The 21,523-nt window shown below is 40.6% G+C and overlaps 1 protein-coding gene across 1 annotated transcript; it reads right to left on the minus strand.

Moving 5' to 3' along the window:
• Positions 1-398: 398 nt before the first annotated feature.
• Positions 399-2,094, minus strand: LOC134679903 (uncharacterized protein K02A2.6-like). The gene is made up of 2 exons (XM_063538880.1): positions 1,515-2,094; positions 399-433 (listed from the first exon to the last, which is right to left on the minus strand). The coding sequence occupies exons 1-2, from the start codon at positions 2,092-2,094 to the stop codon at positions 399-401; spliced, it is 615 nt and encodes a 204-aa protein (XP_063394950.1).
• Positions 2,095-21,523: the final 19,429 nt, after the last annotated feature.

Genomic DNA, 21,523 nt, shown 5'->3' on the forward strand with positions numbered 1-21,523 from the left:
ATTTTGTTGGCATCTACAGCATCTCTTGACATATTGGTCTACGTCTTCATCAATGGATGGCCACCAAACGTAGAACCGTGCCAGTGCCTTCATTGCTGATATTCCAGGATGCCCCCTATGGAGATATGCGAGGACTTTAGGTTGTAATTTTTCTGGAATTACCACTCTGCCTTGCCACAATATTATTTTATTTTCAATTGAAAGTTCGTTACGCTTTTTGAAGTAATGCTTAACGTCATTGGTGAAGTGTGTCTCTCTCCAACCAGTTTTTATACATTTTAAAACCTCTGATAGTATGACGTCTTGCTTGGTTGTCTCTTTCAAAAACTCCTCAGAGAGATGTAAATCTGCCATTTTGGTTCCTAGAAGACGTGACTCAATTCGATGTACTGCACACTCTACTTCTGATGGCTGTGTTTCAGCGTTTGGTAATCTGGAAAGGCAGTCGGCTAGTATGTTGTTCTCGCCTTTCTGGTAACATATGTCGTAGTTATAGCAGCCGATTATTAGTGCCCATCTAACGAGTCTGTTGTTTGCTACTTTAGGAAGATTACGCTGAGATCCCAGTATATGAATTAATGGCTTGTGATCAGTAAGTAATGTAAATTTGGTTCCACGTAAATATTGGTCAAATTTCTTAATTCCAAACAGAATGGCAAGTGCTTCGCGGTCAATGACTGAATACTTAGTTTCCGCTGTTCGAAGTTTTCTTGAGGCAAAAGCTATGGGTTGTTCTGTGTCTCCATTTTTGTGATATAATACCTCTCCGACGCCTTTCTCTGACGCGTCACATGCAAGAAATATTGATCTGTCTTCGTCAAACGCGGTAAGTGGTTTTGATGCAGCAATATATTGTTTAGTAGTTTCGAATATTTGATTTTCGTGTTCTGTTCAACGCCACGGTTGTCTATTCCCAGTAAGTTCATGAAGGTCGGCGCATAGTCCATGTAAATGTGGTATAAAACGTTCATAGAAATTTACAAGGCCGAGAAATGACCTTAATTCTTTAGAGTTAGTAGGTGCCGCAGCTTTCGAAATTGCTTCAAGTTTTTCTTTCGTAGGGCGTATGCCGTTTTTGTCTATCGAGTGGCCAAGATATTCTATTTGATTTTGTAGAAATGAACATTTTTTTAGATTTACTTTTAGACCTGCTTTCTGTAGTCGCTCGAAGATGACACTAAGGGTGCGTAGGTGTTCCTTCACGTCTTCTCCGGCTATTGCAACGTCGTCAAAATACACTGCTGTGTTAGGAATGTCCCTTAGTAGTTCGTCTAAGTAATGTTGAAATATAGAGGGCGCTGTCGATATTCCAAAAGGCATTCTGTTATACCTAAAATATCCTAGATGTGTCGAGAGTGTTAGGTATTTTTTGGATTCTGGTGCTATTTCAAATTGTAGATAAGCGTCCTTGAGGTCTATTTTTGAAAAAATTTTGCCACGTGCTAATTTCTGTCGTAGTTGATCGAAAAGTGGAACGGGGTGCAAGTGCTTAATTAAGACAGGATTTAACGTACTTCTGAAATCTCCGCATATTCTGATGTCGCCGTTCGGTTTCACCACGTTAACGGTGGGGATCGCCCACTCTACTGGTGTTACATTTGGGTCCACGGGGTATATAATATTGTCAGCCACAAGGCGCGCAATTTCTTTTTCTATGTTCTTCTTCATTCCAAACTTGATAGGTCGTGCTGGTAAATGTACAGGTACTGCTCCTTGTTTTACGTGAATATTTACCAAGTAGTTGTCCACTTTTCCAAGCTTTCCGTCAAAAAGTTGCTTGTACCGGTCAATGACTCGTTCTAGTGTCGTCGGAGTTACTTCCTTAATGGAGTACACAGGTTTGGGGAACTCCATTCCAAAGGTTTCACTCCAGTGTAACCCAAAAAGCATCGGATCTGCGTGTTTCATGACAACCACGGGAACGATTTTCTGTTTCCCTTCGACTTCTACCGTGACATAGGCGAGCCCCTCTGATTTGAGCTTGTGGTTATAGTACGCTTTTAACTTAGGGGGTTTCGTTAATGTTGGTGCACCTATTTGCCGCCAAAGAGATGTGCTTATGATTGAGTAAGCGGATCCTGGGTCCCAGTCCATAGTACAGCGTCTTCCGTTAATAATAACATCTATTCTCTTACAGTCTCTGTTTCGTGTTGCAGTGACGTTACATACTAGATCGTCTTCAGTGTCACTATCTTCCGAAGAATCATCGTTCGTGTTAAAAGATGATCGGGACGATCCTGTGGTGTTTGTTACACGCTGTGTTTTGTACCTGAGTGTTCTAGATGTTCTAGGTTTGTGTTTAACTAGATAAGCTCGGCCAGTTTTTATACAGCAGCTTTCATAGTGTCCTTCTGTGTTGCATTCTTCGCATATGTGTTTCTTTGCTGAACAATTTGTTAAGTTATGTTTGTCGTGTTTGCCGCAACGTAGGCATTGGCTAGAACGTATTTTTCGGGGGCTTCTGTAGTTCGTTGATTCTTGTTTGTCAGATCTGGGACTAGCTTTCTTCTTGATTCTTTTAACGTTTGTCGATGGCGTGTCGTTTTCAGCTTGTTCTCGTGATTGTGCGATTGAAAACAACGTGGCAAATGTCACCTCTGTTGTCTGGCCGTTAATTAATTCTGTTAAGTTAGGCCACTTTTGTTTGAGATCTGTTTCGAGTTCCGTGTGATTAAGGCCTGTCGCAAAACGATCACGTAGCTGGCGCTCTAATAGTTTGTCATCGTAACCGCAGTCTATGCTCAACGCCTTCAGACGGTTTGTATAGTGTTCCATGGACTCGTCATTTTCTCTAATGCAACTCCAAAACTCTATGAGTGCGCGGTATCGTGTTTTCTTGACTCGGTATAGGTCTAAGAGTTTTGTACGAATGTCGGTATATGTGCTATTTTCAAAGTTAGGGGTAAGTGCTGTCTTCAGTTCCCGAAAAATGTCAGGCGTCATACAATTTAGTATGAGGTCTTCCATCATACTATCATTTGTACGTACTGCATGTATTGTGCACTTAGCTTCAAAAAAGTCTATGTAGTCACTCACCCTGTAAGTGTCGGGGTTGAATTTGTCCATGTTGAAAGCTTTTAGTATAGCGACTTGTTAGGGGACTGTTCCTGTGCAGTCGTGGTAGCGCTCGTCACGCTGTTGTCTGCCTGTGTGGAAACCGCTTCCGTTCGTGTTGCGGTAAGAGCCATACTTAGTATTTTCAATATTTGTTCTTGTTGCGTTTGTTGCACGCTCAGAAACTGAGCGAATTGTTCGGCGTCCATTTCGTCGCCAATGAAATAAACTCAATTTATAATAATCATGCATGTATTTTGTATATGCATTTCGTTGACAATCATAAGAATGACATTGAATTTTAAATGTTATAAAACCAAAGAGCTAAAAGGAGGCCAGATCACTACACTCTTTAACCACTTTTAACGACATCGACATACGGGAAGGATTAGATAAGTAAAATAACGATTTGGGTTCGCTACTCTGCATACTAATTACGCAGTGCATAGTCATATCATAGTCATTAATTAATTTAAATATTTAGCTGTAGCTATTTTTAACGCTAGCGCTTGTAAACATTTAACCTGGTTGGGCACCCTCCCGAGGGCACCAAATTTTGATAGGTACTTTTAATTTTTAGTTTTAGTTATTTTAATTGTAGTTAGTTTTAGTTTTATATTCCTATTTATATATGTCTTTTAGTAATTTATGTAATCTAATATTTTGTCAGTGCAATAAATATATATGAACCTGGTTTATGCTATTGCTGATTGTGGCGCTATAATGACAAGTACGAATCTCGATACAATTACAAATAATATCATTGTAAAATAAATAAATAAAACGGTAATTCCATTCTGTGGATCGAATATCATAATAATTTTATTTAATAAATCACTCGTGGTTTAATGAAATAAAAGTTTTGTTTATAAGTTTAACTTCCTATGAATATTGTCTGGACACTCTGGACAGTTGGAGCTATAAATCTATTGCCAATGAAATACCTATACATATAATATTTAACAGCGAGCTACCGAAATTTGGAGTACCTACCACTTATAAATAATTTTCTAGCTCGATAACGCGGCTTCTCGATTCGGTATTATGTGCAAATCACGTTTCATAGTTCGGTAAACCTTGGTTACCTATTGGTCGAAATGACTTTAGGTAAAAAATCTAAAAATGTTTTAATAGACTAGACAAAAAAATTCAAAATCGCTCTCCTTCTTGATGCGACTGGCAAATCATATTACTTTTTGGCAACCGGGTTTTTTAACCTAATTAGACCCCGCTGAATCCGAATTTGCCGGTTGCTCGATCGAAATCTTGACCGGAAGTGAGATATTTGACATTAAAGGTCCCTTTTTTTCGTTTTTCGTAAATAACTCATAAACGGTGGCGCATAGCAAAAAATGTTCTATTACATAAGTAATCTACATAAAATTGCCTACAAGAAAGATTCAGTACAATTTTTCGCTAGGATCAATATTCAAAGAGATTTCAACGCGGGAAATTTAATTATAATCACTTCTAAAGTCCCGTTTTTTAGGTTTTCGTAAATAACTCATAAACGGTGGCCAATATCAAAAAATGTTGTTAGACGTTAATAATCTACATAAAATTTTGAATAAAAAATATTCAGTACACTTTTCGCAGTGATCAATATTTAAAAAGATAATAAAGAGGGAAAGTTAATTATAATAAATTCTAAGGTTCCTTGTTTTTATTTTTTCTTTAACAATTTGAAAAGTATGACTCATAGCAAAAAAAAATCTTATACATAAATAATAAACGTAAAATTTCCTACAAGAAACATTTAGAACACTTTTCGCTAGGATCAATATGTAAAAAGACAAAGTACCGGGTAAGTTAATTATAATCAATTTTAGTCCCTTTTTAGTTTTTTGTAAATAACTCGTAAAGGGTGTCCCATAGCAAAATAGGTTTTTAAGAACAAATTATCTACATAAAATTTCCTCCAAAAAACATCTAGAACACTTTTCTCTAGGATCAATATTTCAAGCGATATTAAAGGAAGAAAGTTAATTACAATCAGTTCACAGGTCACTTTTTTAGTTTTTCGTAAATAACTCGTAAACGGTGGCCCGTTGCAAAACAATATTCTACATAAATACTAAACATAAAATTGTCCACAAAAAAGGTTTTGTACACTTTTTCGCTACGATCAATATTTAAAGAGGTATTAAAGGGGGTAAGTTAATTATATTCAATTTCCAGGTCCCTATTTTTAGGTTTTCGTCTATATAGGTAAATAACTATTTTATTTTATTTTAAAAATGTAGACCCAGTAGTTTCGGAGATAAAGTGTATTTTAATGTTTTATTTTGGGGGGAGGGGCTTTATCTCCGAAACTATTGGGTCTAAAATTTTGAAAAAATATACAGAATAGAACCTCTATAGATGACAGGAAAACCTATTAGAATTATGCAGTCAAGCGCGAGTCGGGCATTACTTAGTTTTTGAACCGATCCCGACAGGTTTTTTAAAGGCAATCACTCGCGTTTCACATATCCAAAATACATTGTTAAAAATTGGGTAATGTACGGAACCCTTGCAACGCGAGTCCGACTCGCGCTTGGCCGGTTTATTTTCATTTTGAGGTACGGAACCCTAAAAAGAGAAAAGTGTTCCATATGTTTTTCGTAGAAAATTTTATATCGATTATTTATTTACAAGAACATTAAGAACTTATTTTGCTATGAGCCTTATTTTACGAGTCATTTACGAAAACCTAAAAATAGGGTCCTGAAAATTGATTATAATTAACTTACACCCTTTAATACCTCTTTAAATATTGATCGTAGCGAAAAAGTGTACTATGGGACACCCTTGGGCGGAGGCGGGTCCATATGCAAGGAATAATTTGCGGCCGGTCGCTGCTTGCGATGGGTCTGCCTCTATGGTAGCTACCTGTCCGGTAGTTGGCATGGTGAATGGTCTCGGGGGGAGCACAAGTTGCAGAGATCCTCGAGGCAAAACTGGTTGTGCTCCTTCCCGAGGTTACTGCCTGTTAACTGCCTGGTTCTACCGTAGAAACAGGCAGAACGGAAACAACCAGTTGAACTATCTCAGGGTGAGTTTTGCAACGGATCGAACGCCGGGCTCGGAAGTCGATGATGTCATCCGTATGACTTCATCTACAACGGGGCCAGGTAAGTGAACCAGTGCAAAGAACACCCTTCACGTAATCCCAACCTAGCCCTATCCCTCAGATGGATCTGTATTTGTGTGCCAACATCGAGAGGCCACTGTAGGTTCGTCTCCTTTGACGGAGGCGAGCATGCAGGGGCGGGAAGATTGGTGGCCGCAAATAACGATCGATATCCTACGTAATCAGCCGTAAGCGATGATGTGGCATGTCGCAGCGGGCGTCTCATCCACAAAGAAGGATGATTAGCGGTAGAATGCCACCCGCGTGTTTGTGCCGTGCGCGGGGACCCGTACGGGTGGAGAAGGAGATCCTGGGAGCGGGCGCGAAGCGGGGGTCTGTTGTCGTTATCCCCGTTAGAAGAAGTTCCTTTGGCTCTAGATTCATCTCACACGGGAGGTCTAGACCTAGCCAGTCAAGATCAATCGGCTGTTGTGTCCAGTCAGATGGCCACATGGCGAGTGTCCTGGGGTGTAGGGGTCCATAATCGGCGGAGCACGACTCCCATGTCGGCTGTGGAGCTGACTAGGGTTTTGGCACCGTGCGGATTCATGGGCAACGCACTTTGGGACGCTATATCAGCTTGGTATCCCTGATGCGTCAAAGCATCCCAAATGTGAGGCTCCGAGGAGGGTGGGGAGCCAAGCTGCTGAAATTTTCACTGGTGGTTTATGGACAACATAATACCAAAAACGACGGAAGGAGGAGAAGCCGGACCCGTACGGGATGAGGCAAAGGCGCATAGCGCAAAAGTTGCTGCACCAGCTCTTAGTGGGCCTGTCCCTGACAGGAACGCGAGAGTAGGTAGCGGTAAGGTTTGGAGGTCCGCGAGGACGGAGGACGCGCACGGCGCGAAAGGCAGAGGCCATGGTGGAGCAGGCCACTCCAAAGGTACCACTCGCGCCGAGCAAGTTCCCCCAGGGGGACCGACTAGCGCAGGTGCCGGAGGAGTAGGCAGCGGAACGATGGCCTACTGCAAGAGGCAAACGGGAGCACCGCTTCCAAATCCTGCTGGCGTTGCTCCGGGCGCCCTCGACAGCGCGGCCATGCCTAAGGGCGTGGACGTGCAGTCGGGTGGAGGAGCCGCTAAGTCCAGGAGGCAGAAGAGGCGTGCGAAGGCGCGACTAAGAACGGACGCGGAATCGGTGGCCGGACCCTCCACAAGTGGAGCGGGAAGGCCACAGAATAAGAGGTCACTGGGGGCCAGTGGCGACTCATCTCTGCTCGCCGGTGACTCCAAGAGAGCGAAGGTAGGGGGATCGTTCGCGGAAGTCACGGCGAGCGAGAAGATGGCCATCGTCCCAGTGGCCTTTCCTGCCGAGAAAGTGGTGCAGGAGCATATGTCGGCCATCGTAGGAGCTCTGCTCCTATTTCTTGACAAGGCCGAAGAACCCATGCCCGACATCACACTCGGCAACCTCGTGGGGGGCGCGCTCAACGTCACCTGCAAGGGGAGGGAATCCGCGGCATGGCTCGGCACGGTAATCGGAGGTGGAGAGATTGCCGGGCTGCGCCTGAAGGTCGTGAGTGCCAAAGATCTGCCGAAACCGGTCAAGATGGCCTGGAGAACGGTGGTCGATGGCACTCAGGACATGGCGAGAGCCCTCAGGGTGCTGCAGAGGAGGAACCCTAGGCTGCGCACGAGCGAGTGGAAGGTAGTCGACACCGTGGAGTCGGGGCCGAGCACCAGGCGAATCGTACTGATGGACCGGGTGTCGGCCGCCGTCATCAAGGAGGCCGACTACGTTCTGCACACGGGGCTCGACACCAGCCACTTCAAGCTTCTGGAGGAAGCGCGGGAGCAGGGGCCTGGGGTGGCTGAGGTCGAGCCGTGTAGGGAGGGGGGAGAGGGGGGGGAGGTAGCCCAGAAGGCTACGGTCGCTGTGGCGACAGGGGGGGCCCCGGAACGGGAGGCGCCACCAGCCGGTGACGCACCTGTGGAGGTGGCGGAGGACCAGCCGGAGGAGGCGGGGGGCATGGTGCAGCTAGGAGAGGACCATGCTGGACCGCGCATGACTCGAGCATCGTCACCGATCTCATCGATGGCGGGCTCAGAGGATCTGCGTGGTCTGGCGGAACTCTACCTGGAGGGTACCATGTCACCTATGTCCTTCGACGACACGGTCCAGGAGGTGGCTGCTGATCTCAGCACCACCAAACAATAAACGCCGCAATGGAGGGCTTAAGGTGCGTACAGATTAATCTCCAGCACAATAAAGCAGCCACTGCCCTTCTGGCTAAGCTGTTAAAAAGCGATAAATTCGATATTGCTCTTATACAAGAACCATACATGTACAAAGGTGAGATAAGAGGCTTAAACGGTACTGGCGGGACATTGTTATATGTTTGTCCTGAGAGTACTATGAGGACATGTATCTATGTTAAAAATGGCATTGACGCTCTGCTTCTACATGCTTTCTGTTCCAGGGATCTGACTACGGTCAAGATCCAAAACAAGGGGGGGGGTAAGGCACTAATCATCTCATCAGCCTACCTTCCCTACGAGGCAGCGGATCCAATCACTGGGCAACTGAGGGATCTCGCTGCTTACGGCAGCCAGGCGAACACCGACCTGATCATCGGCTGCGATGCAAATGCTCACCACGTCATCTGGGGGAGCTCGGATGTCAACAGAAGAGGAGAGAAGGTACTGGATTTTCTGGTAAGCTCTTCTTTACAACTATTAAATAAAGGCAATGAACCGACATTCGTCAATGCAAGGCGGGGGGAGGTTATTGATATAACGCTAGCGTCCAACAACGCGAGTAATAAGATTAGCTCATGGCATGTCTCTGGGGAGATTTCTTTATCGGACCACAGATATATATGCTTCAGGTATAAGACTAAAATCCAATTAGAAACTATACGCAAACGGAATCCCAGGAACACCAACTGGTTAGCATTCAAAAGTGACCTGGAGGTGGAACTGGGAGACCCTAAAGGCAAGTTAAACTCTATTATTGACATAGAACTTGAAACAGACAGAATAGCACAAGCTGTCTATACAGCTTGGACAAACAACTGCCCGGAAAAGAAAATCCTGGCGAAGAAGGTGCCCTGGTGGAACCCGGAGATTGCAAAACTCCGGAAGGAAACCAGAGCTGTCTTCAATGATGCTAAAAGGACCAATGACTTCGAGCATTACGCGCGAAAACTCACGGAATACAGCAAAGCTGTGAGGAAAGCAAAAAGGAAAGCATGGATGAACCATTGCGATCAAATCAGGTCCATACCGGAAGGCATGAGACTTACAAAGGCACTAGCTGCAACAAAGTCAGTTCCACTCACTTCCATCAGAAGAAGTGACGGAAGAATGACTGAAACGGGGCTAGAAACCCTCAAAGTTATGTGTGACACACACTTCCCAGGCTCGATAATACATCAGAGCGTAACGGACGATGTAGCAACCGGTGCAATGGAACAATCCATCAGCACGACCAGGTACAACTGGGACACGTCTAAAAAGGTAGTAGATCACGATAAGATACATTGGGCACTATCCACATTTCAACCATACAAAGCCCCGGGGCCAGATGGAATCTACCCCATACTACTACAAGAGGGCGCTAATGTACTAATACCGCACTTAGGTAGACTGTACAGAGCGTGCATAGCCTTCGGACACGTACCGCGTGTGTGGAGGATGGTAAAGGTAACTTACTTGCCTAAACCAGGCAAAGCAGATTACACAGAAGCCAAATCATACAGGCCGATAAGTCTGTCATCGTTTTTCCTCAAAACACTGGAGAAACTGGTAGACAGACACATAAGGGATGGTCCTCTTAAGAGGCATCCGCTGCACCAATTGCAGTGTGCGTATCAGCCGGGTAAATCGACTGAAACGGCACTACACCTGGTGACAACCAGAGCGGAACAGGCGATAGAGAACAAAGAACTATGTCTGGCCACTTTTATAGACGTGGAGGGGGCATTTGACCGCACCACGTATCAGGCAATCAATATTGCAGCATCTAAACATGGCATAGAACCAACAATCTGTAGATGGATTGGTACTATGCTAAATAGCCGACTAATAAAATCCTCCCTTATGGGAGATGAAATATTAGCTACGGCTACGAAGGGTTGTCCACAGGGTGGGGTTCTCTCACCAACTCTCTGGAGTCTGGTAGTTAACTCACTGTTGGAAGAACTAAACAAAGGCCCAATACATACGGTAGGGTACGCAGATGATTTAGTGATTCTTGTAAACGGGAAATTCCCGGGAACAGTATCGGAAATCATGAATAAAGCACTGAAGCAAGTGGAAAGATGGTGCAACTGTCATCAACTCTCCATAAACCCAGGCAAAACAGTAGTAATACCGTTTACCAGGAAAAAGACCCTTAATGGCATGAAGCAGCTGAAGCTTTATGGAAGGGTACTGGAAATGTCCAATGAAGTGAAATATCTAGGCGTTACACTAGATAAAGAGCTGAACTGGAGAAAGCATGTCGAACTAACAACCACCAAGGCACTTAGAGTGTTTGGAATGTGTAGATCGGCTTATGGCAAAACGTGGGGTCTAAACCCAAAGGTACTAAGATGGATCTATACCATGATGGTAAGGCCTATCATCTTGTACGGATGCCTGGCATGGTGGCCAAGGACACTAAAGAGCACATGCAGGGATGCCCTTATGAAAATACAAAGAACGGCATGCATGGCTATTACTGGTGCGTTTAGAACGACGCCAACAGCGGCGATGGAGGTACTGCTAGACCTCTCGCCGCTACACCTAGTGATACAATCTGAGGCGCGGAAATCGCTATACAGGTTGACCCTAACAGGACTCTGGAGCGATAGCAAGCCAAAGACCAAACACACAAACATGGAATGCGACAATTTCATGGAAAGGATTACGAACATGGGCTGCGATAAGATGCAACCCAAGTTTGTGTTCCATAAGAATTTTAACGTTAAAATTCCAACAAGGGCTGAGTGGACCGAAGGTCTTGAAGCACCAATCTCTGATGAAAACGACATTATATGGTACACAGATGGGTCTAAGACAGAATCTGGTACGGGGGCAGGTATTTATGCAAATGACTTTAGTAGTAGCATAAGCATGGGCAATTACGCCACTGTCTTCCAAGCCGAGACATTCGCTATAATTGCCTGTGTTCATGAGAATATAGTTAGGCGAACCCAAGGGAAGAATATCTATATACTCAGCGACAGTCAGGCCGCTCTCAAAGCGCTCGAAGCTCCCAGAGTGGACTCTAGACTGGTATATTATGGCGTCCAAGCTCTGAACCAGCTTGGAAGGCAAAACAGGGTGCAACTGGTATGGATCCCAGGGCACGAGGGATTCATAGGCAATGAAAATGCAGATGAACTCGCCAGAGCCGGATCTGTAAGCAACCTTATAGGTCCGGAACCATTCGTGGGGCTCTCACAGGGAACCATCACAACGGCTATTAAAGACCATACCAAGACTAAACACCAGGAAGAATGGGATAGTCTGACGGGTCTAAAGCATGCAAAGCTCTTTATGCAAGGAATAGACTCCGGCTGGAGCAAAAAGCTTTGGAAACTTAGCAAAAGACAACTCCAAATCATAACGGGGGTGTTTACTGGCCACTACGGGGTCAAAGGATTTCTGGCCAAGATGGGACACTCTGACAACACCGATTGTCGTATGTGTGGCGAAGAGGAAGAGACAGTAAGACACTTAATGTGTGAATGTCACGCCCTCGCCAGACAAAGAATGAAGGACTTTGGAGCAGGATACCTGGAACCAAAGGACTTTAAAACGCTACCCATGAGCTCCATCATCCGACACATGGATATGGTGGGAAAAGCTCTTGAGTAGTTGACGGATCTCTTCTAGGGGGTAACTGCACAAAAGATCCCTATGGGTCGAAGTGTATCCGCAAGGGCCCCCGAAAACAATAAGATAAGATAAGATGGGACACCCTTTACGAGTTATTTACAAAAAACTAAAAAGGGACTAAAATTGATTATAATTAACTTACCCGGTGCTTTGTCTTTTTACATATTGATCCTAGCGAAAAGTGTTCTAAATGTTTCTTGTAGGAAATTTTACGTTTATTATTTATGTATAAGATTTTTTTTGCTATGAGTCATACTTTTCAAATTGTTAAAGAAAAAATAAAAACAAGGAACCTTAGAATTTATTATAATTAACTTTCCCTCTTTATTATCTTTTTAAATATTGATCACTGCGAAAAGTGTACTGAATATTTTTTATTCAAAATTTTGTGTAGATTATTAACGTCTAACAACATTTTTTGATATTGGCCACCGTTTATGATTTATTTACGAAAACCTAAAAAACGGGACTTTAGAAGTGATTATAATTAAATTTCCCGCGTTGAAATCTCTTTGAATATTGATCCTAGCGAAAAATTGTACTGAATCTTTCTTGTAGGCAATTTTATGTAGATTACTTATGTAATAGAACATTTTTTGCTATGCGCCACCGTTTATGAGTTATTTACGAAAAACGAGAAAAAGGGACCTTTAATGTCAAATATCTCACTTCCGGTCAAGAATTCGATCAAGCAACCGGCAAATTCGGATTCAGCGGGGTCTAATTAGGTTAAAAAACCCGGTTGCCAAAAAGTAATATGCTTTGCCAGTCGAAATCGTTTTTATGAAAAATATGACCAGTCTATAATAGATATAAATATTATGTCCAATCATTTAAAAGATAAATGATAATTTATTTAAATGATGACAAACATACTTAAGTTTTTATAACAGTATTGACCAAAGGTACTCGTATGAAAGTTAATAAAAGAAACGTACCTCTTAAGCGTTCGTCCACACGTACAGTCGCCATCAGATATATCGGAGCGGCCAAGGTGCTCACAAATATCTGAGCACGCCTTTATTGTCAAGGCGTTAGAGTGCGTGTTCAAATATTGTGAACACCTTGACCGCTCCGATATATCTGATGGCGACTGTACCTATGTACACTTAACTTGTAGGTACAAGTTTTAACTCTACCTACCTATTAATGTTTGCAGAAGTATGAGTAAGCATTGTTTATCCATTTGTTTTATTAGACAAGGCGTCTACATTTGCTGGCAGATACTAAACGATTGTTGGCTCGTGTTCTACATTACTTCCCGCCGTCTATTTTCCCTTTGAAATGAAATGTAATGAGTAGGGTCTGTTTGCGGGTTAGCAGATGGGTTTCTGGTTTGTTTATCGAATGCCTTTTATTACTTTTTTATGTTATGGCAAGGCAGGTGGGTAAATAGCCAGCCTTATAACAATATAATGACAATTGGATGGATACTTCCTGGATGGTAAGACATATTTTTACACGGTTTTTCTTTGTTTAGTTTTTACTCCGTATAGTTTTTGTATGAACCTAAAATGAACTTAATATTAAGCAACTTCGGATATTTATATGGTAGCATGTACTGCTATGTATTCCGAGCAGTTGTTTTATCATTAAAGCCTCGTGTCCTACTGCTGGGCAAAGGCCTCCTTCCTCAGTCACCATCCGACTCACTTTTGGCCTTTGGGCAATCTCTGGCCATGCAGTCCTTGAGATAAACGTCCAGACCAGGTCGTCCCGCCATCTCCGCTTAGGGCTTTAAGCTCCTCGCCCATCTTGCAGCAACAATTCCGTGGCTACTTTAGTTCATCTCCGTGGATGCATGCGGCAGACATCAGGCATCACCGAACCAGCAATTTTTCCATTAAATATTTTTTTACTTGTGTTTTCTAATAATATTAGCAGCTGGCAGCAGTGGGTGGATATAAAATTTAGCAATTAATTAATTAGGTATTCAATGACAGTAGGTTGCTCTTGCCAATTACGCTATTAATTTTTAACGCGCCTATAAATTGTAAGCCATTTGGCCATCAGTCAAGCCCTTAAAGACTGTGTCGAAGGCAATGTGGCTTAGACATTTGGCACACAACACCGTGTTGATATAATAGTTTCCTAGTTGATCTTAACATTGTCATGGCTATCGGTAGTTGGCGATATCGATGTAGGTACTATGATGATGATGATGATGAACAGTCTTGTACGTACGAACCTATTTCTTTTAATTCCATAGTTATTAAGAATAAGAATAATTTATTTCTAAAAACTGTTACATAGTGGGGCCCCCGCACTAGGTTACACCTGTATCGCGGGGAACCAATTACACTTGTATCACAGGCTTCTACTAAATTCGGAATTCGGATTCGGCTTCTATTAAATATACTTTTAAGTATTGCAATTATTTTTATTTTCCAAGTTATATTATATTCTTAAGACAAACATCCACAACCTAGAAAGAGACATATTTCTTCATTACTCAAATATGTATATGCCCTATCTTTGTAATGTAACTTAATCAACTTAAATTCTTAAAATAGTCAATGAAAAATAATAAAATTATATCACCATAATGAAATGTAATAACAAATTATTATTTGTAATTCAACTTAAAATAGATTAAAATGGTTTGACTCAAAATATCAACCTACATGGATGAGTTTATACTAATTATTTTTAAAATAATAATGGGTTGACATGTAAAATACTTTTACTTTATGAATAAAAGAATAGTTGAATGATAGACTTCGAGGCATTCGAAGCTAGGAACACCCAGCTTTGTAGACAGGGCTACTACCAAAAAGTCTAAAATGACCGTTATAACTTATAATGGTCATCGTGTTATACAAGTAATACGACAAGTATCAATTTATATCATTTCAAATTTTCAACGTGTCGATAGAAATAAATATTTGGAAAACACTAGTAGGAGTAGTAGGTACGTAGGAAACCATTTAGCCTCGCCTGGGTCTGGCGAACAACGATCATTGCCATCGGCGACGACATACTCGTAGTTACAATGAACCACAGTTCTCAGATGCCTTCTATGATTTATAACCCAATTGGCACGCCGAGGTAAATGTTAGGCTATTGCGTTGAGTCCTTACATTCAATAATAGATATTACGTACTCTTACACTTACACCTAAAGGTTATACAGATTTTCATATCCGTAAATGTAAAAACTTTACCACTAAAACTCGGAGAAGCGTGTTAATTGGTGCTAAATAAAATTAACACAAAAATATGTGTCAGTAAATAAAACTAAATATTAGGCAGTTAGGCATCAACATAAGTTAAACTATTTAGTAGCAGTTATAAAAAATATGTAAGTAGTTGGTAATATATCAAGAGTCCTTTAAAAAATAAACATATTTTGCGATGTTTCCATCTTTTCTAAATTAAATAGTTTCCTTGCGAAATGCATAAAGGAAGCGGCAATTTCCGAGAGCGGCGCAAGGGATGCAGCATTGAAGTAATGGCTCAAATGGAAATACTTTATGCTGGAAATTCTTGTTTATAAATTAGTTTCTGCTTCTTTAACATTTTTACGAAAACCCGCCTTTAATCAGACAGCTTGCAGCTTTGTAACACTGATGATCATGGAGAAAAGCCTCGGACAGACAGACAGACAACGGACATGGCAAAACTATAAGCTAAAATAACGATTCTTATGAAGTCTTCTGATTCACCCGGCTAATAGCCAGCCCGTTTTAATTATTTCAGTTGAGCTGTTAGTTAAACATACCAAGTATCAGTACTTTCTATCAGGTATCGCCACAGAATTTACATTTACACAGATCATCCCTAAGCTAAGCCCCTCAATTAAGTCTCATGCTTTTAAAATGATCAATAGTTATTTGTACAACAAGAGATCAAACTTTGATATTTCTTTACGACGCTCAAGATTCTAAATTAGACTCTAATCTAATTTAGAATCTTGACATCTCAAGATTCTAATTACCTATTATGGAATCTTTCGCTTGCATGGGACTCAAAACCGCACGAGATGTAAATAACTTTGATCTCGTGTTGTACATACAAATTTTCACCTCAGAAGTGAGAACATAATTATTAGACAACCCGAATCTGAAAAATTGATTAGAAATTGTCACTTGTCAAAGAAAATAAAAGTGACAGTTAGATATAATCACTAATCAGAATCACACCTCGGGACTTTAATTACGAGTATTCGTTTTATTAGAAAATTAGTAATAAGTAAATACAGCTGATTTTGACAACGGGGTTAATGTAATATACTATTTGGCATTAACTGATCCAAAATCAAACGTTTTGTATTACCAATTTGAAGCCACCCTATCTCGGAGTAATTAACAATGGAGCCGCCATTAACAGGCGTTCCCCTCTATCGAAAATAGGCGGCCAATGGTCAACCTCATGTCAACCATATGTATGGACTGACGTTTATCTGACATGACGTACCTATACATTTGATGTGCCCCTCCCCCGCAAAAAACGGCAGACTATTTTGTACCGAAAATTTTAGACATGGCGTCTCCGTTGGTTATATCCTCCAAGCACCCTATAGGTATACTTTAAATAAAGCAATATAGTATAACTTTGGACTCACTACGAGATTTTTACCTTTTCGCTATGACAAAATGCTAAGTTTGCTGATTCTTATGTCTCTTAAAAGTTTATGTCCAGAGTAACTTTGATTGAGCGGCTACTCGTATTTTATATTCTGTTTCGGGTTGCATCAAACGGAATTGGTTTGTAATTTATACTGGACACTTCATAGCTCAAAGTGATTAATTAATCATGAATCTATACCGAAACCAGTAGTGTTGTATTTATAGTAGATAGGTAGGTATACTGAATTTAAGATGCGCCATGGTTACAGCGGGTTAGACAAGACGTTCAACACTATAATGTATTTATTTACGATTATAATCTCCGGGACGAGGTCAGCAATCCCATATTTGAAGAAACGAATCGGTAGGTGATAAATTAACTACCCCCATGACTCTAGTACTAAGATAAGGTGGGATAAGACTATCACCGGGGTAAGTTGTCTTGCCCCTAAAAAATAAACTATGATAAAGATAAAAAATAGTTTATTCAAGTAGGCATATTACAATGCGCTTATGAACGTCAAATAAAACTTTACCGGCTCCAACCGTACACCTCTACCCCGAGAAGATTTAAATCCCCCCTCAATTGGAGGAGGGTATCCCAATATGGGACCGGCAACAAACTCGGCGGGACACATCTTTTCAAAACATTATTACATCTTATAATTAACATGCATTACGAGTAATTAAGAATTATGTTAGTCTTACCCCACCTTACCTTAGTGAAGCATAGAATAGTTATTTGTTTTACAAGGGGGCAAAGTCGTTGTTTAACCGCTCGTGCTAATATTGATACCCGAGCAAGGGAAAGATTCCAAAATTGAATCACGAGCGCAGCGAGTGGTTCTAAAAATGGAATCTTGAGCGTTGCGAGGGTTTCAAAGCACGAGGGTTAAACAAAATTTGCCCCCGAGTGAAACACAAAATTTTTCACCACACCAACCCGAAGCAAATATTAAATGTAAAATATCAAACAAAATCAAACCAAATCAAATCCAAATGAATGTTATTAAATATTTATCATCCAAAATCATCATTTAAAAGTCAATTCTACCAGCAAATATAAGAAAACAACTCAAAATTTGCATTTGATTACTTTGCCTCACATGTGGATAAAATGCAACTTTGCTATTCGTTTTCGAAGTGCAAAGTAAGCCTTTCCGAGATGGTGTGGTGAAAAAAACATTATTTTATTTGACTGATGATGTCAGAAATATAATGAATGCAACACAAACAGGTGTTCGAAAACTTTTGGAACGTTATCAAAAATCTTCGAGTACTACCTATTTACTCTTCACATTCTATTTAAAAACGTCAAATATTTTTGGCCCAACTTCATGCAGATAATTTATTTTTAACAAAACAGATCTGTTTATAACTCGTACATTTCAATGTTAAAGTGTCAACTCGAGCGGTTTTAAAGTTTTTTTTTTACCGTCATAGGAAAATTGATTCGGTTGACTATTTTTCCACAAAAATACGATTCACAAATGGTTGATTTATTAAAAATACTTTAGAAAATAATAATCTGGCAAACTTTTTATTCCGCAAATATATCACTTCATAAATAGCCACTTGAAAAAAAACACAATTTGCAAGTACATACAAGTAAAGGGCCAAAAAGAATGCACATCGAGCTTTAGAAAGAGGCAATCGGCTAATTTCGACTTCGTATAGCGATATCTGTGTCGCACACACCATGACGTTTGTTTTGTCAGTCATGGTTCAAATGCGAGAGAGTGCAGTCGCCTATCTAAGTCAATATATATATACAGTACCGGTCAAAAGTTTAAGTTCACTCTGTAAATTCGGTTAAATGAAGCTATAACACAATGTACTAATAAAAGTATTTAATAATCTTTTATTACATAATAAATTAAAGGTAATTCTCTAATTTAAAACCACAATTAAATAAAAAAGATCAGTTTTTGCCAACTTTAGACTCTTCAAAATATCCGCCTTTTGCTTTCAATGCTGCCATACACACTTTCGGCATTCGCGTAATTAGTTTTTGCAGTGTTGATGTCGAAATTTTATTCCAACAAATGTATAGGTATTCCCAAAGCTGTTCTTTATTAGTTGGCTGCATTTTTCTCACACGCCTGTCCAATTCATCTCATAACAACTCAATCGGATTGAGGTCGGGCGATTGAGGAGGCCAATCCATATATTTTAATTCTTTTTGGTTCTCTTTGGATGAAATGTAGTTTTTGCACAACTTCGACGTATGCTTGGGATCGTTGTCTTGTTGGAAAACAAAACCTCTGCCTACAATCCGTTTTCCAGATGGAAAAGCGTGACGTTGCAAAATGTTATGATACATTTTCTTATCCATTATGCCATTGACTCTCACGAGATCACCAACTTTATCACCCGCAAAGCATCCCCAGACCATAACTGATCCTCCACCGTGCTTCACTGTTGGCATCACGCATTGCTTTATCATTCGTTCGCCTACTTGTCGTCGAACATATTGACGACGTCTCCCTCCAAAAATTTCAAACTTCGATTCGTCAGAAAATAAAACTTTAGACCACTGTTCAGACGTCCAGTTTTTGTGTTTCTGGGCCCATTTCAACCTCTTAACTTTATTCTGACTACGTAACAAGGGTTTTTTGGCAGCAATACGACCTTTTAGACCATAGTTTCGCAGACGCCGTTGCACTGTCGAAACCGATACTCGCTGTTCTCGGGTGGCGTTGAGTTCTTCGCAAATTTCTGGAGCAGTTAGAGTACGTTGGCGTTTGCTCTGCACGCAAATAAATTGGTCTTCGCTTTTAGACGTGACTTTTGGCCTACCTGATCGAGATCGACTGCAATTAAGACCGGTTTTTTGTTTTCGTTTCAAAGTACTCACGACAGCGGTTTGAGAAACCTTCATTTTTTCAGCGATTTTCCGCGTCGTGTAGCCCTCATTTGACAGAGTTACAATAACAGCACGAGTTTCGACACTAAAATCGGCTTTGCGACCCATTTTAAATGATTTCTAACTTCACGAAATCTCATAGGAAATACGGAACAAAAATATTAAATGGATCAAATTTTCCGAATAACATAAAACGATTCCTCCAAGAGGTATTTTTATTGTTATTTGGTAGTCGTGGAAACAATTAAACGTTTGAAATTCAAAACATATTCTATATTTGAGCATAATTACATATGATAACCTTATTTCGCAGAGTGAACTTAAACTTTTGACCGGTACTGTAGAGCTGCTAAAACCCCTATAAAATTAAATTTGTACTATGGCATCTATAGGGAAAAAACGTAATCCGTTACTCTACCAGTCACGCGAAATTATCCACAATGTTTATAAATATTTTTTATCTGAAGCCAACCAATTTAAAAAACATGAGGATGTTAATGTAAGTAATTATTTTAAGAAGGTTCAACAGAGATTTGTCATTACAATATTACACTTTTTGTCGATCTTATATAAAATATATATTTATGAAGATTATTTTTCCCTAACAAGAATATAGCAATAATTAAAAATAGTTACATCGTGTTTTACAGCTCTATATATTTCACGTGAAATCAAAACAAAACAACAATAAAGTATTTAGTTCTAAATTCAAATTCTGATAAACGACTAACCTAATAATTGATGTACATGGAAATGAGCATTCGTTTGTATTCGGAAATGCGATGATTGCCGATGTGCATTCTTTTTGGCCCTTTACTTGTACCTATTATAATATTTGTAAACGATTACATTGTTAAATTATCATTAAGGACCACTTGCACCATTCCACTAACCCGGGGTTAACCGGTTAAACCGTTAACCTAGTGTCAAATTGTACTGGTAACCATGGGAACTCTAGTTTAGGTTTAACCGGTTAACCCCGGGTTAGTGCGATGGTGCAAGTGGCGCTAAGAAATGCTATATGTATTCGATCAAATACATTATGAAATCACAAAATAAAAATGTTAGACCATTGTTGATTAATACCTAAGGATAAATTTGAGAGTCGTAGTTCAAACCTGACCTACATATGTGGTATTATCTATGAAAAGGGACCTTATTGTCGATGGCGCTTACGACACTAACATCGATGAGCACAAAACGTAGTAGTAGAAAATTGGAGATTCTGGCCCTTTTTAGTTATTTTGATTTCCAATTCAGCAATTAAGTTTCTTTGATTACTGAATCATTCAATGTTGCTGTCTATCCAATGCGGAGGTCAATTTATGTTATGTGACACTGATGAACTGATCAGTCATTGGGTTTAATGTCCCTTTGTAGTTTTTTTTATAAATAACTCGTATACGGTGACTTGTAGCAAAAAATGTTCTGATACATAAGTAATCTACATCAAATTGTCTACATTAAATATTCTATACACTTTTTCGCTAGGTTCAATATTTAAAAAAATATTTAAGGTGGAAAGTTAATTATGATCAATTGTCAATAGTTTTTATAAATAACTCGTAAACGGTGGCTTGTACAAAAAAATGTTCTGATACATAAGTAATCTACATAAAATTTTCTACATTAAGTATTCTGTACAATTTTTCGCTAGGATCAATCTTCTTCTTCTTCAACCTAGCGTTTTAGCTAGCGTCCGGTCTTCAGCATCCTCTGGTATGAGATTGTTCTCTTCCATGTCCGTTATCACGACGTCTAGCCAGCGCTTCTTAAGCCTACTACGGCCGCGTGATCTAGGGCCTTGGACAGTGAGGTTAAGGCATCTATTTCCGACGTAATCCACCGGTCTACGGCGTATATGGCCATACCATCGGAGGCGACTTTCCTGCAGCTTATCCACTACGTCACGGATTCCGAGGCTGCCACGGATGTGTTCGTTACGTATGCAATCTAGTCGCGTAACGCCACACATCCATCGCAACATCTTCATCTCCGTGACGTGAAGCTGCTGGACATGCCTTCCGAGGATAGGCCAGGTCTCGCTACCATATAGTTGGTATTTGTAATATGGGCCTTGTTGCCTGAATTAAA

The sequence above is a fragment of the Cydia fagiglandana genome, chromosome 1, assembly GCF_963556715.1.
Source record: "Cydia fagiglandana chromosome 1, ilCydFagi1.1, whole genome shotgun sequence".
NCBI classification, from domain to species: domain Eukaryota; kingdom Metazoa; phylum Arthropoda; class Insecta; order Lepidoptera; family Tortricidae; genus Cydia; species Cydia fagiglandana.